The sequence below is a fragment of the Lynx canadensis genome, chromosome B1 (assembly GCF_007474595.2).
Source record: "Lynx canadensis isolate LIC74 chromosome B1, mLynCan4.pri.v2, whole genome shotgun sequence".
Lineage (NCBI taxonomy): Eukaryota > Metazoa > Chordata > Mammalia > Carnivora > Felidae > Lynx > Lynx canadensis.
In genome coordinates this window covers 119,609,109-119,625,398 of record NC_044306.2, presented here as the reverse complement: position 1 = coordinate 119,625,398, position 16,290 = coordinate 119,609,109, and the positions used below count along the sequence as shown (strand labels likewise).

The 16,290-nt window shown below is 34.3% G+C and overlaps 1 protein-coding gene across 1 annotated transcript in view; it reads right to left on the bottom strand.

Moving 5' to 3' along the window:
* Window positions 1-16,290, bottom strand: part of CENPE (centromere protein E) — an 80,957-nt gene that overhangs the window by 49,455 nt on the left and 15,212 nt on the right. Inside the window, exons 13-20 of the mRNA XM_030313338.1 lie at window positions 12,958-13,116; window positions 9,482-9,626; window positions 8,481-8,569; window positions 6,733-6,900; window positions 2,856-2,930; window positions 2,509-2,628; window positions 633-755; window positions 386-551 (exon numbers count right to left, since the gene is read on the bottom strand). Coding sequence (XP_030169198.1) covers window positions 386-551; window positions 633-755; window positions 2,509-2,628; window positions 2,856-2,930; window positions 6,733-6,900; window positions 8,481-8,569; window positions 9,482-9,626; window positions 12,958-13,116 — 1,045 coding nt within the window. The remainder of the gene's footprint in view (window positions 1-385; window positions 552-632; window positions 756-2,508; window positions 2,629-2,855; window positions 2,931-6,732; window positions 6,901-8,480; window positions 8,570-9,481; window positions 9,627-12,957; window positions 13,117-16,290) is intronic.

Here is a 16,290-nt window from a genome sequence, read left to right as displayed (position 1 = left end):
TTAAATAAAGCAGTTTACAGTTATTGGGACAACCTAAATTACACGCAAAATGAGATTATTGAACCAGACTATATAAAATTTATTAAAGAAAGAGCCAATGTTGGTTAACAGGTAATCTAATTGTTAATAGTTCTTCAATTACTCCTTAAAAATTAGGTCCAATTTATTTGAAAAATAACTCCTAAACCTTTATGAATCTGAATGAAGTCCATGGAAGCATTTATAAATATTGATACCAAATGACACCGAAACTTATTAAGTTATTAAGAAAATCAGAGCAGAGAATAATAGATTTTTAATCACTGGAATGTAGCCACAAAATTCTTTAGGTAGGTTTCTAGAGAAAGTCAGATCTAAAAAGAGGTAGTCTGAAATTATAAAATACCTTTTGGAACTTTGCCATCTATAAGGGAGGTGAGTTTTGTTATTTCATTAAAAGAAGATTGTAATTCTTTCTCCAGATCAACTTGCATTTTCTTTTTTGCCTCTAGCTGGCTTTGATATAACTGAATATCATTTTCCATTTGCTTATATGCATTTGCAAGTTCTTTCTATTGAGAAAAACATTGTAAATTCACACAAACGTATTGATAGTAATAACTTTTTAAATAAATATTATAGGAGTCACTTACCATTTTCTCTTTCAGCTCTAGATTTTCACTTCTGAGAAAGGCAGATTCTCTCTTGGCATCAAGAGCTACACCTTCAGCATCAAGCAGAGTCTGTTTCATTTGTTTTAGGTCTTCAGTGCTTTCCTGTACACACGACAAAAAAATTTAGTGAAATCTAGCTTTCTGAGAGCTGGAAAACACTTTAGAGAACATGTACATAGATGTTATTCTGAACTGATAAAAAATGGTGGAAATATGATAATTACCAAATGTGTATTTAGGAAAGATGAAAAAAATAATATTTTCCATAATAAAAATATTTTTAAAATTCTGGATCTCTTTTTCTAAATTACATAAGCATTGTATAGATTTAAGAATTTGTTATTGTTGGGAGCCTGGGTGGCTCAGTCAGTTATGCGTCTACTTTGGCTCAGGTCATGAACTCACGATTCATGGGTTCGAGCCCCGCCATCCAGCTCTGGGCTGACAGCTCAGAGCCTGGAGCCTCCTTCAGATTCTGTGTCTCCCTCTCTCTCTGTCCCTTTCCCACTCACACTCTGTCTCTCTATCTCTCTCTCAAAAATAAATACACATTAAAAAAAAATTTGTTATTGTTTAAAAAAGGCTAACACAATTGTTGTTCAGCTAGCTTGCTAAAATCTCCTATGTATTTTTAAGTTATTCTAAAACATGAAAGTAGTTCGTAGTTAAAATTAAGGATATGAAATTACAAATTAAAAAGAAAAAGACAAAAAATTCAATGGAAAAACAGAAAAGATGAACAGGCAACTCCCAGAAGAGAAAATGCAAATGAATGATAAATACATGAAAAGATCTACGGTCTCATTTTTAGAGAGAAGTGGCATTTTAGCATGACTTTAGCCTACATAAATTCAACCACATGTCTTGGCAGAATATTAATGCATGAATGAATGAATGAATGAATGAATAAATTGGATGAAAAAAGAGAAAGAAATAATAATTATTAGAAAGTGGCCAATTCTACTTGATACTCTATCAACAGACACTCCAGGATTATAGGAAACCTGCCTTTCTTCCCAGGGCCCCAGAACAGTAAGATCACTTTTATAAAAAATCATTTGTCATAGTAACAGGTAACAGAAGAGTACTAATAAAAGGTAATAAAAAGTACTCTGAAAAATTCAAATGGAAACAAAAGAACAATGGAAACCAAAGTTCCAGCTAGAAACTGCTGCTTTCTTAAAAATGGTGTTAAAAACTAGAATCAAACTGATACTTTCTTGAAGTAATCAGGAGGACTGAAAGCAAGGAGAATAGAAAGCAAACAGTGAAAATTAACAATTTCACTACGAAATTCAATGTTATTTAATGGTATATCTTCTACCAACTAAAATCATCTAGAGCTACAGTTTCTGAAAAATAACAAACTTATAAAATACTTATTTAAATTATGATGAGCATGCATTAATATTAATCAAATTGATGAAATTTATAAAACCATGCTCAATTACTTGTGATACGTATAGCTCCAGGTATGTATCAATACCAACATAAGTGCTCACCTGAAGATACTAACTATACAGTTCTACATACATGTGCATACAATAATTAAAAAAATAAAATAATTCTTAAATTATTGACTTTTAATGGAAGCTCATCCCTAACTTACCTATATTCACTCAAAGAATGGTATCTTCAACTCTCTATGAATGATTCTTTATCCATAAAATGGCAATGATACTAGTAGTCCCAGTTTCATAGGGTTGACAATATTAAATAAAATACTATATGTAAAACAACTACAACAGTGCCTGGCACACAGCAGGCTCAATATAAGCATTTGCTATAACTATGATGATGATGATGTGCTATAAATGTCTACATGAGAACGCAACAAAATAAACCTGATTTTTACCGATGAGTATGACAAGTCCATTTTTGTATCTTCTGACTTCTGACAGTCTATGTATTTCTGTAGCTTCTTAATCTGTTCTTCCTTTTCTCTAAGCAGCTCTACTTTTGAACTTAGCTCATTCTAAAAGAAGTGTGAAACAAAAAAGAGAAACATATTTAATTGGATTTATATTTTAGGGGGTTAAAAAGAACTTATATTTAACAGTTTACACTGTTAGTAAAATTTAAAAAGTTGACATTGAAAAAAATAAATATATTCTTGTATTTTCTGAAATCATGTTCAATTATGTATGATGTACATTTTAGGCCTAGTTCTTTATCAATGGAAATACCAACATAAATGCTCACCTCAAGATCCTGATTATATACTTCTGCATGCTTAACTAAATTCTTTAAGTTGGAAATTTCATGAATTAGTTGCATCTGTAAGAGCATGTGAACAGGCAACAGAGCAAACCAATAGTTAATAAAGCAAAAAAAAAAAAAAAAACCAAAAAAAAAAAAACACCAAAAAACCAAAAAACCAAAAAACCAAAACCAACAACCCCAAAAGATAGCATTCATTCATCCACCACTTCAGAATCACCAAACAGTAAGAAGGGACTGAGAAATCAATTGTTCAAGCTACCGGTACAGAGCACCTCATTAAACAGAGACAAACTCAACAGAAAATTCCCAATCTCCATAAAACAAGCCAACAAGAAAAAAACCTCAGCATGGCCCAACTAATAGTTATGTCATCTGTTAATAATGCTATAATAAAGTTAAAAGCAAATTAGTATGCATTCCTTGGAGGAAATAAACTTTTAAAAGATACACTTTTAGGGGCACCTGGGTGGCTCAGTTGGTTAAGTGTCTGACTTTGGCTCAGGTCATGATCTCACAGCTTGTGGGTTCAATCCTCACATCAGGCTTTGTGCTGACAGTTTGGAGCCTGCTTCAGATTCTGTGTCTCCCTCTCTCTCTGCCCCTACCTCACTCACGCTCTCTCTCTCTCTCTCTCTCTCAAAAATAAATAAACGTTAAAAAAATTTTTTTTAAATACATTTTTTTAAATACATTTTTAATAGATTTTTGTTTTGGGGAAGTTAAGTACAGACATGTGTTTATTCTACAAGATTTTTTTTCTTCCTGTAAATTATCCATTTAGTTTTTATACTGGCATACTTTTTAAGGCTTTGTGGTTTAGAATTTAGGTTTAGATTAAGGTAGCTTCATGTGGTGTTTTTATAATAATATTACTGTTCACCAAGCTACAGAGATAGGTATGGGATTATGAATTATTACCTTGTCAATTCAGTCTACAGAAAATACTAAAAAGATGATGTTATTGGTTTACATTTTTCAACTGCCTAAAAGTACAAAGAATACTTAAAGATACAAGTATTTCTATTAAAGTTTCCTTTTCACAAAATATCTGGAGCATTAAATATTTGAGTTTCAGGTATTCTTGTGTCAAAGCAAGTAAATGACAATTTACCACAGATAAACGTTTTTCCCTTAGAGTTATTTAATCTTCATAATTCGATGAATCCTTTAAAAGTAAAGGCAAATTCGAGTAGAATGTAAGGGACTTAGGAAAACAGCATCTTGTTTAATACTTTATGAATGTTTAATTCAGTCCTAACTAGATTTAGACTCAGACTAGTGCTCGTGTTGATGTTCTTTATTTTGGGTCAATGTCCTCCAACATTGCCTCCACAATATTATGTGAGCCAAATTTGTAATTTAAGATTTTCTACTGGCTGCATAAAAGAAAGAAACAGGTAGAATTAATTTTGATAATGTATTTTAACCTAAAATATTCAAAATACTATCATTTGTTCATGTAAGCAATATAAAAAATTAAAGAAATAGTTTACATTCTTTTTTTTTTTTTCATACTTAATTCAGACTGGCCCCATTTCAAATGCTCAAAATCACCACATGTGCTAAGTGGCTACCAAGTGTTCAGCAAAATTTTAGACATTTATATTGGTTATAACTTAAATTGGCTCCATCTTTTTTTTCTTTCCTGTTTCTAAATTTTGTGCAAGAAAATCACATTTACCAATAAAGAAGAACTAAATTTACCTTCATTTTAGAAAATAAACATTTAGAAAGAAAAATTGTCCCACTTTCATTTGAAAAACCACTTTAACTATTGGTTCTCTAACAGAAAAAAGATGGAGTAACTTTTGCAAAGCTCTGAGTGTAACTTCCCAAAAATGTATTAAGATGCTGAGCATAAAGAGAAAGTATATATGATACGATCAAAAGTTAAGTGGTTGCTACATAAAAAAAAAAAAAAAAAAAATAGATTTCAACTGTAATTTGCAGCAGGTGAAGTAAAATATTTAACTTAAGACAAAAACCTCTAACTTGTTAAAATTCTAAAACTAATCAAGTTAAAACAGGTAGTGGTTGGAATTTACTTTGTTCCCTGAGCATAATACTTACTCCTTCTAAAATCACTAAACATTCTGTATTTCTATATTCCCATTTGAAAATTATCCATAGCCTTGGTGATTTATAAGACCATCGGCAAACCAGGGCAATACCCACATGTCTTAAGGTCATTATTTGACTTTTCATTCCGTTTTCATTAAGCTTTTCCCCAAAATGGAGGTTTGGGAACACATTTTACTGTATATTCAGACTTACATTCTTAGTTTAAAATGGAATGGACGTTGCAAAAAGAGCTTTGAATAGAGTTAAGTTTTTATTACTTAATCTTTTAGGTTACCTTATTGAACCTAGAATTTTAATTGTGTCCAAGTAAAGATGAAGAGAATAGGATTATTTCTCCCCTTGACTGTGGTTAAAAGAAAAAAAAAAATTGGGATGTGACAGTAAAGTCATATACTGTGTTATTTTGTAATCTTTTTGTGTGTGAGACAATTTAGTGAGCTTCAGTTTTTATTGATACAGAAATCATGTAAAAAACTTAGAAATGATTGCTATACTTTATGCTCAGTTAGCCTTGCATCTGAGCAGTTTGGCTCCAGAGACCATGGTCTTAACCATGACACTACACCACCCCCTTCCTTATAAAACTCTGTTTTATAGACTGAAATTCATGGGCCAATATATGACATTTTGTATTTTGTTAAAATGTAAATTTTAAACCAAGTTAAATGAAACCCTGTGGAGAACATATAGACTTCCTCTTAGGATATATACCCATAAATGTAGGATTAACTTTAATTTGTATATAGAATGGAAATAATAGTTTTGGCACAGATTTCTTTTTTCCTTATTAAAAAAAAAAAGAGGGTGAGAAATGAAACAATGATATGAGGAAAGAGCATTGTGTTCCTTTGGGCTATCCACACAGAAATCTTAGAAGTAGCTACAAATTAACTCATCATTTAACTACACCAGTACTGGCTCTTATTTGGCAGGGCAGGAGAGGGGAGTGGGCTAGGGACAGATTCATAGTCTGACAAAAGCTATGGATTCTTATTCCAGAAAAATGAATATCCTTCAAAAATTCTGCAAAATAATTTTATACTGTCTGTGAACTCTAAGTTAAGGACTGTGTGCTCTAAGAAATCTTAAATCTCTTGGACAATTCCTAAGTACCTGAAGTTTGAGGGTTTCTGAATTAGGTTCTCTAAACATAGAGCCTAATATATATTTAGAAAATTTAAGTGATCTGTTTCATTTCTAAAAATTGCATTACAAGTATTTAGTATTTAGTTACACTAATTTTCACAATAACTCTCTTATATGGAAAAAGACATGAGCATAATCAGCTTCCCCGTCTATTCTAATAATGTTCTAAATATTTAGGAATATACTTTTTAAAGAAAATGAAATCCATGGGTCCATGGATATGTAGTATCCATGCATAAAACCTTGTCAGATAGTAAAATTCATATTGGTCTCAGTAGGAAATGGTTATACTATAGACAGAATTTACGTGTGCTCAACCAATTAACTGATAATATACAAATTACAATGAAATAACTTATTCAAGACAAATCCATCAATAGGCAGATGCACCAAACCATCCCAAAGACATTTGTAATTTTTCCTTCTTCTTGTGCGTGAGCACAAGTGAAACAAATATGCTTTAAATATTTTAAAAGTGACACAAATGAATTATTTCTTAAATTCTTTAAATTGTGTCTACATATGGAAAATGGCTGGATTCTTCCTATATCAGCCTTAGAAATATCTTTAAGAGAATGAAACTTCTTTGAAAAGTATGGTTTTAGTTTCATGTTTCCATATCTCTTACCTCCTGATCTTTTTCCGCTTTTCTTTCTAGAGCCTCAAATTCATCCAAATCATTCTTTTCTTTTAATTTCAATTCCATTTCTTCATTTTCTCGTCTCAGTTGTTCATAGTCCAATATCAGATTATCATAGTTGGCACGAAGTGAATTCAGCTCACTTTCTAAGTTTTCCTATTGGCAACAAAACCAGATTTTCAAGACAGAATTCAAATCATATATTGTTTCTTTTAGATTACTCAAATAATTAATTTAACCTTATATCATGTAGCAACTTAGGTCATTCTCTTCTTCAATATCTTTCTTTTTTATTTTACTTTATTTATTCTCAAGTTAGTTAGCATACAGTGTAGTCTTGGCTTCAGGAATAGATTCCTCTTCAATATCTAATGGTCTAGTTTCATCCCGGGTAAAATAAAGGGTGTGAATTTCGGTAAACTAGCTAATTTAGAATAGCAGGCAATTTTGAAAGGAGTATGTAAAAAACATCTTATAAACAATGCTTGCCAATATTTAACTGGAAAAGTTGTTGGGAGGAGGAATTTGGGGAGGTAGGGTGTATACTGGGAAGTCCATTTGACCACAGTTTTTTTTTTTAATTTTTTTTTTAACATTTATTTATTTTTGAGAGACAGAGTGATACAGAGCATGAGTGGGCGAGGGTCAGAGAGAGAGGGAGACACAGGATCCAAAGCAGGCTCCAGGCTTTGAGCTGTCAGCACAGAGCCGATGCGGGGCTCGCACTCACAGACAAGATCATGACCTGAGCAGAAGTCGACTGCTTAACCGACTGAGCCTATCAGGTGCCCCATTTGATCACAGTTTTTTAAGCTCCTTAGTAATAAAGCTGATAATTTAATTCTCTACCTATCTGATGCCTGTTTTATTTCTCAGAAAGGTCTGAATTTAGGAAGGGAAACAGAAATATTCTTCATTGACCTCTAGTGCCATGTTTTACCATACTCAAAAGAGGCCTGTTCCTGTTTTGTATACTATTATGAGAAAGAGATAAACTGTAAGTTATAGAAACAAAAATAAACACCAGGAATTTTCCAACAATAACACACTTCTAGAGGATGTTTTAGGGACATAAAAGCACTTTACCTCTAATACTCACCTAATTATAACTAATATGATGGTTAACTAATGGTAGTAATTCCCAAGCATCACTGCAATTTCACTCTAAAACTAAAATGAAATTTCCTTAACAAAAACATTTATAAAACTATACTGTATTTCTTTGGACATTAGTAGCCTAGAAAGTAAACATGGACTCTCTACCCACTGAAGTTTTTACTATAGTATTCCTTGTTCACAGTTTTGACAAGGTCATATATATTTACTTTTATTTTTCAGTCTTATTTGGCAATATTACCCCCCACCCCCGATGTGTCATTTTTCTACTATATGCTTGAGAATTTTGACACTTTAAAAATCAGCCTTTTTACCCTTATGGGTCTAAGTAAAAACAAAAACCAAAAACAACAACATCAACAAACAAACAAAAAATCACGAATACCAAGATCTGCTGGTAAAGAACCAGAAGCAAAGGTTCACCTAATACGATACACCTGCATTATGAAATTTTTCGCCTCCTCCGCATGCCAGTTAGCAACTAGCAGTGTTACGAGTAATTAGAACCAAAACTGTTACCGAAATTAAGTCAGAGCTTATAATGTGCAGCAACAATAGTGAACACCAATAAAAAATGAATTTTAAAAAGAGAGTATGTCTATGAAGTACACTTAAATTACCTGACTTAGTAGCTTTGTTGCTGGATTCCACTCTACCTCTGTTAATGGATCAAGAGTGTTACTGAAAATATCAGATTCTGAAGAGATAGCTATAATAAGGAGAAAAAGAAATTTATCCATAAATGTGTTAATAAAATTTCTCAAAAGTCAAAGACTATAAGAAAATCTGATCAGAGGTAATAATAAGATCCAATTAGGTAACATGTGCTCACAATATGAATGCCAAGAATATATTAACAACAGATATGATCATTTATAGTATGGTATGAATTAAGATCCCTGGTTGGGGTTAGTAATATAATATAGATCCTTAATAAAATATAGTTACCTACATTATAGGGACAAAATCTGAATTTAAGATTTGATCATTGTAAGTAGGTTTTAAAATGCCCTTTAAAAATACTGATAATGTTGGAGACGTTATTTTGAAACATGTCTGTGTAATGTCCCCCTTCCAAGATTAAACAAAGTTTAAGGCAGATGTTATATGGATACTAATTTAATTGGATAATGATTAGAACAAAAACCAAACAATAAAAACATGTCTCATGTGTTTCAACTACAGTGCATTATTCTTAAGAGTCTTGAAAAAAATAGAGAATGTTCACTGTCTTAAAATTACTAATTTTTTATCATTATCTCCATCTGTAATCATATCTAAAATTCATACATTTTATTAAATGTGTTTATCACATTAACTGAATTGTAAAGAAAGTCTTTCTTTACAGGGATAATTTTTTGTTTTGATTTTGAGTTTTTGATTTTTTTTTTTTTTTTTTTTTTTTTACTTTAGAGAGAGGGAGTGCAAGTTGGGGAGAGGACAGAGGGAGTGAGATAGAGAATCCTAAGCAAGCGCCATGCTGATTGTGGAGCCTGACATGGGACTCGATCTCACAGCCCTGGGATCATGACCTGGGCCGAAATCAAGTCAACCAACTGAGTCACCCAGGTGCCCCTACAAGGATGCCTTTATAATTAAAAGCAGCTGAAAAAGTACTCACATTCATCAATTTCTCCTATCACAGTTATAGCTGCCTTATGTGTTTTTGTTATATTTGCTGACATATTAAATTCATTTAAATAATTTGAGTCCTTCATTTTGTTAATTTTGCCAAGACACCAAGTGACTCTTCGTTTTCTTTTAGCCTAAGGAGAAAGAAATAAAAATTACCTCGCACAGATCTGGGCTCAAACATCATAAAACAAGGGAATTAGTTTTCATTTTTGGAAAGCACTAACTTGGTAGAATTCTTATTAAGCCTATGTAATATCATACTGGGCTTAGGACATCCTGTGAGAACACAAACTTTTAAAATCAGTGTTTAACCCATAAAAAAATTTGATGAAACAAATGTCATGTTTTACTTGAAGTTTTATTTACAAACTTTTCTGGGACTTAATTGAAAGGACTTGGCAGACTCACAACCCTTTAAGTAAGTAATCCAGTGTTCTCCAGAAAGGAAGTTGCTGCTGCCACACCATAGCTACCAAAAGCACGTCTGAGTCTCCAGCTTTAACTGACAAGGGACAGACAGTCCATTTGAATTTCCTGCAGTGAATGAATCTCACACATGTGGCCTTCACAATGCCAGTTCTCTTCCAATTCAGTAAAGCTAATGCCTCCACCAGCACTCCTGACCTCATTGTTCCTTTCTCCCTTGAGTCCTTGCTCCCTGGGTTATCTGTTCATGTCATCTTTACCAGTTCCCTCCTGTTAGCCTGATAAATGCTCAAGCCTCTTTGTTTACTTTTATTTTATTTTAGTATCTTTTTTTTGAGAGAGAGAGAGAGAATGAGATTCTTAAGCAGGCTCCACGCTTAGCAGGGAGTCTGACCCAGGGCTCGATCCCACTACTCTGTGATCATGACCTGAGTCAAAATCAAGAATCAAACACTCAACCGACTGAGCCATCCATGTGCCCTATTTGCTTTTGATTTTTTTTAAAACAAACTCTTCAGTCCTTACTTCTCTCTATCTACCATTGTATTCTTCCTCATCATCCATCTACTCCTTCCAGGAATACCTCTGTCTCCCAGCTAGCTGTCCTCACCTCTCACTCTGCTTTGCTGGTTTCTCCTCCTCTGCTTGTGTTTTTCCATATTTCACAGTTACTATTTTTCTGTGGTCCCTCTGCTAGGTCCAAGTATTGTCTTATTCGATCCTCTCTACAATCCTATTACTAGGATTTATAGATCCTTTCTATAGATCTATAAATGATCCTTTCTTCTGAAGCCAGTCCTCTCTACTGTGTTCATGATCCAATCCCTTGGGGCCATCTTAACCCTCTGTAAAGTGGCTTCCACTCCTACCACATAACTCAAATTGTTTTGTAAATGAGCTTCTTATATCCAAATCCAAAAAGTTTTTGTCTAAATTTATCCTTTATTTATTTTTTAGTTATTTTAATGTTTGTTTATTTTTGAGAGAGAGAGCATGAGCAAGGGAGGAGCAGAGACAGAGACAGAGAGAGAGAGAGAGAGAGAGAGAGACAGACAGACAGACAGAGACAGAATCCAAAGCAGGCTCCAGGCTCTGAGATGTCAGCACAGTGAGCAATGTGGGGCTCGAACTCATGAACTGCGAGACCATGACCTGAGCTGAAGTCGGACTCCTAACCGACTAAGCCACCCAGGTACCCCATGTCTATATTTATCTTAATTAAGTTCTTAGCAGAATGTGACATTGCTAATCACTACCTCTCTGAAATATTTTCTTCTCTTAGAGACCACATTCACCAGATTTACTTAACTCTACAGCTAATCCTGGGCTCCCTTTGGGATTCTTTTGCCTTTATTGAAAAGTTGTCCTTGGGGTCTTTGGCTCTCTATTCTTTTCATTTTCAACATGCTCCCAGAACAAGACTATCCATTCCCATGACTTTACTTTGGATCTGTAGTATCTAATGGCCACATTGGTATCTCCACCTCACAAATTTCACTTGAATTTCATATATTTGGATTTTCAACTGCATGACACCTTAAACTGGAGATGGCCCAAATAAAACACTGAGCAGCTGCACTGAGCTTCATCCAGTGTTCTTTAACACCAGCAAGCCTAGCAATGTTTGCAAATTATTCTGGATACCTCCCTATCCCTGTCCCTCACATCTAAACAATCATAAAGTCCTGTTGAGTCTACCTCTCACACAGCTCTCCAATTTATCCACATCTTTGGCATCTCCAGAGTCACAGTCCTTGTACAGTCCCAACCAATCTGATGCACACAAGCAGACACACCTTTCTAAAACACAGTTCTGTGTTACATACAAGGCTTTTCCTTGTCCTTAGCATAACACAGTGTTCAAATCCTTCACTATGGTTTAAAATTCCTCTGCCACCAAAACATTCTAAGTCCAAGAAATATATTATGTTGTTTTCACAACTCCGAGCTTTTGTACATGTAGATCTCTTCCTAAAATATTCTCCCTTATACCTTCCATTGGACTATTTTCTTCTCGTCAGTCTGTCAACAAATAGCTCTTCGAATGTCTTCTTTATACCAACTATGGTGACTTGAGCATAATGTCTATTAATAATTACCTTAATTAAGAGCATACATATATTGAGGATTTGCCCTGTAGAAAGTGTAGTGTTAGGCACAGTCTATGTATTATTTAACTTAATTCTCCCAGCATTCCTATGAGGTGGAGATCTAGGTATCTCACAAATAAGAAAATGCAACAAAGGGTATTTAAGAAATTGCCCAAGGTAAAGAGTTAGGAACTGACAGCATCAGGATTCAAATCCAGGCAGTCAAGCTCCAGAGGCCATCCTTTTAACCATGATACCATTATAGCCAAAACATACTTACTTGACCAAAAAAAAAACCCCTAACTCTACCAAAAAACAAAAAGTACACATACTGGAAACCAGAATTTTGATCACTATGTTGATTTGTATTCTAGATCAATTATCCTGAGATTTTCTTTTTCTTTAAAGAGAAAATATTCCCATATACCCTAGACACCTGTCGTTCCCAATCACTTGATCAACTTCATCAGAATTACTTAAGAAGCATATTGAATATAGATTCCTTGTCAATATTCCAGACTTCTTGTGCATTTTTTTTTTAATTTTACAGAGAGAACAAGCGTGAGTGGGGGAAGAGGGGCAGAGGAAGAAAGAGAGAAAATCATAATCATTCATACTCAGCATGGAGCCTGACATGGGGCCCCATCCCATGACCTTGGGATCACGACCTAGGCTGAAATCAAGAGTTGGATGATCAACTGAGCCACCCAGGTGCCCCTATTCTAGATTTCTTGAATTAGGATCTCTACATGTAGGATCAGAGATCAGTATTTTTAATGAACCTTTTAGGTTTTGCTGACACATAGGCAAACACACAAAATGTTCTGGGTTTCCTGAATACACTGTAACAAAGGATAAGAAATGCATAACTATATTATAAACCTATAGGAATACCCATCCTAGTCTCTATATACTAAGTCTGAGTTGTCATTCCTTTAAATTTTACCTTTAATTCCTGTTGTGATGTGAGGGAAGAAGAAGTCACCAGCATCCGCGTTAAGTTCTGAATTTTCTCAATCTGTACTTTTTGAAGCAAATCTTTTTCTTCCAAAAGTTGGGCTAATTGGTCTTTTTCCATTGCCTGGGCTCGAGTCTCTAAAGAAACCTATAGAGTATAATATTAAGTTATATTAATAATAAACATAGCTAGATTTTCAAGCCTTGAAAGTAGCTTGAAAGAACAGAATATTAAATTTGTATGTGAACTATGAGAATTTACAGTTTACCGAGATAAAATATATCTTACCTATAGAATACTAATACTCAGTTGCCACAAAGAGTAATTTTTCTAACTTATAATAAAGTAAAATAAACATTTCTTCCCATGTGACTATTCTATGCCATATAGATTATAACAAGGCTGTTAAAGCAATCCTATTAATTGCCTAAAAATTAGGCAGAGAAGTCATAACAGCAGAGACTTGAATACCTACAGCAAAGGAACAAATGTTCTCATAAGACTTCCATTTGATATTTTAGCTCATTATTAAAAAGATAACTAAAATATAAAATTTTTACAAAATATGGGACCACAATAGTTTAAATAAACAAATTACAATGACAAATGATTATGCTATCTTATTAGATTGTTATCTTACAGTCAGAAGAAGAATTCAAGATAATGTGAACATACAAAAGACACTTTTAAGTAATTATACATGGTCTCTCTTTTTTAACCTAACTCCCTATGCATTCATGACAATTTAGAGAGACTATCTCTACTTGGCCCATCTGAACATCTCAAATTTTGCCTTTTGGAAATGAAAAACAATCTAAAATAATTTCAAGAAATCAAATTTTTCAGTTTATATTAAGTTGAAAAATTTTTATGAGTTGATTTCTTCTTACTTGAAAGCTGTTTTAAATTTAGGTTGTAAAAGGTATAAAGAACTTAACAAACTCAACACCCAAAAACCAAATAATCCAGTGAAGAAATGGGCAAAAAACATGAACAGACACTTTTCCAAAGAACACATTCAGATGGCTAAGAGACACATGAAAAGATGCTCAACATCACTCATCATCAAGGAAATACAAATCAAAACTACAATCAGAGATCACCTCACACCTGTCAGATTGGCTAAAATTAACTCAGGAAACAACAGATGTTGGTGAGGATGCAGAGAAAGGGGAATACTTTTGCACTGCTGATGGGAATGCAAAGTAGTGTAGCCATTATGGAAAATAATATGGAGGTTCCTCAAAAAATTAAAAATACAGCTACCCTACGGCCCAGCAGTTGTACTACTAGGAATTTATCCAAAGGATACAGGTGTGCTGTTTCCAACGGGCACATGCACCCCAATGTTTACAACAGCATATAAATCTTTTTCTTAAATTTAAGAAACAAAACAGATGAACATAGGGGAGGGAAGGAAAAGTAAGATAAAAACAGAGAGGAAGGCAAGCCATAAGAGACTCTTAAACAATTTTTTTTTTTAAATGTTTATTTAGTTTTGAGACAGAGAGAGACAGAGCATGAGCAGGGAAGGGGCAGAGAGAGAGACGGAGACACAGAATGTGAAGCAGGCTCCAGGCTCTGAGCTGTCAGCACAGAGCCTGACGCGGGGCTCGAACTCACGGACTGTGAGATCATGACCTGAGCCGAAGTCGGACGCTTAACCGACTGAGCCACCCAGGCACCCCAAGAGACTCTTAAATACAGAGAACAAACTGAGGGTTGATGGAGGGGTTGTGGGTGGGGGTTAATAGGTAATGGGCATTAAGGAGGGCTCTTGTTGAGCACGGTGTGATATATGTAAGTGATGAATCACTATATTCTACTCCTGAAACCATTATTACACTATATGTTAACTAACTTGGATTCAACTAAAATTAAAAATCCAAAAAGGAAGAGTCTCCTGTAAACAAAAATAAAGTTGAATGTTTGCATAAAAAAACAAAACAAAATAAAACAAAAAACCCCCGCACTGTGAAAGTCACTGTTCAGAAAATGAAGAAACAAGCCACAGACTGGGAGACAATATTTGCAAAACACATATTTGGTAAGAGATTAGTATCCAAAAAACACTAAGAACTTTTAAACCCAACAATAAGAAAATAATCCAATTTAAAAATGGGCAACAGATCTGAACAGACATCTCACCATAGATGATATATAAATGGTAAATAAACACATGAAAAGACAATGTCATATGTCACTAGGGAATTGCAAATTAAAACAACAACGAGATACCCACTACACACCTATTAGAATGGCTAAAATCCAAAACACTGATAATACCAGATGCTGAACAACATGGAGCAACAGGAACTCTTACTTATTGTTGGTGGGAATGCAACCACTTTGGAAGACAGTTTGGCAGTTTCTTATTTGTAAAAAAAAATTTTAATGTTTATTTATTTTTAAGAGAGAGGGAGGGAAGGAGGGAGGGAAGGAGGGAGGGAGGGAGGGAGGGAGAGAGAGAGAGAGAGAGAGAGAGAATGTGAGTGGGGGAGGGGCAGAGAGAGAGAGAGAGACAGACGGAATCTGAAGCAGGCTCCAGGCTCTGAGCTGTCAGCACAGAGCTGGACGTGGGGCTGGAACTAGGGAGTGGTGAGATCGTGACCTGAGTCGAAGTCGAATGCTTAACCGACTGAGCCACCCAGGCGCCCCCAGTTTCTTATAAAACTAAACACACTTATCATTTTATACTCACTAGGATGGCTATTATATAAAAAAAGTAAAATAAATAACAAATATTGGTGAAAGTGTGGAGAAATTCAAAACCTCATGCAATGTGTTGGTTGTGCAAAATGGTACAGCTTCTGTGGAAAAGTATGGTTGTTCCTCAAAATGTTAAACATAGAATTACCATCTGACGCAGCAATTCTATAACTAGGTATGTGTGCAAAAGAACTGACAAGAGGTACTGAAATAGATACTTGTACACCAGTGTTCACAGCAGCATTATTCATAATAGCCAAAAGGTAGAATCAACCCACCTGTCCATGAACAGGTGAATGGATGAACAAAATGTGTTATATCCAGACAATGGATAAAAAAAGCCTTAAGTTCTAATACATAGTATGACTTGGATTAACTTTGAAAGCCTTTTGCTAAGTGAAATAAGCTAGACACAAAAGGGCAAATACTGCATGATTCCACTTGCCAGAGGTATCTAGAATAGGTAAATTCATAGTGACATAAATGAGAGTAGAGGTTACCAGGGGCTGGAGGGACGGGGGAGAAATAGGAAGTAATTATTTAATGGGTACAGAGTTTCTGTTTGGGACAATGAAGACGTTTGGGAAATAGTGGCAGTGATTATATCAGTAC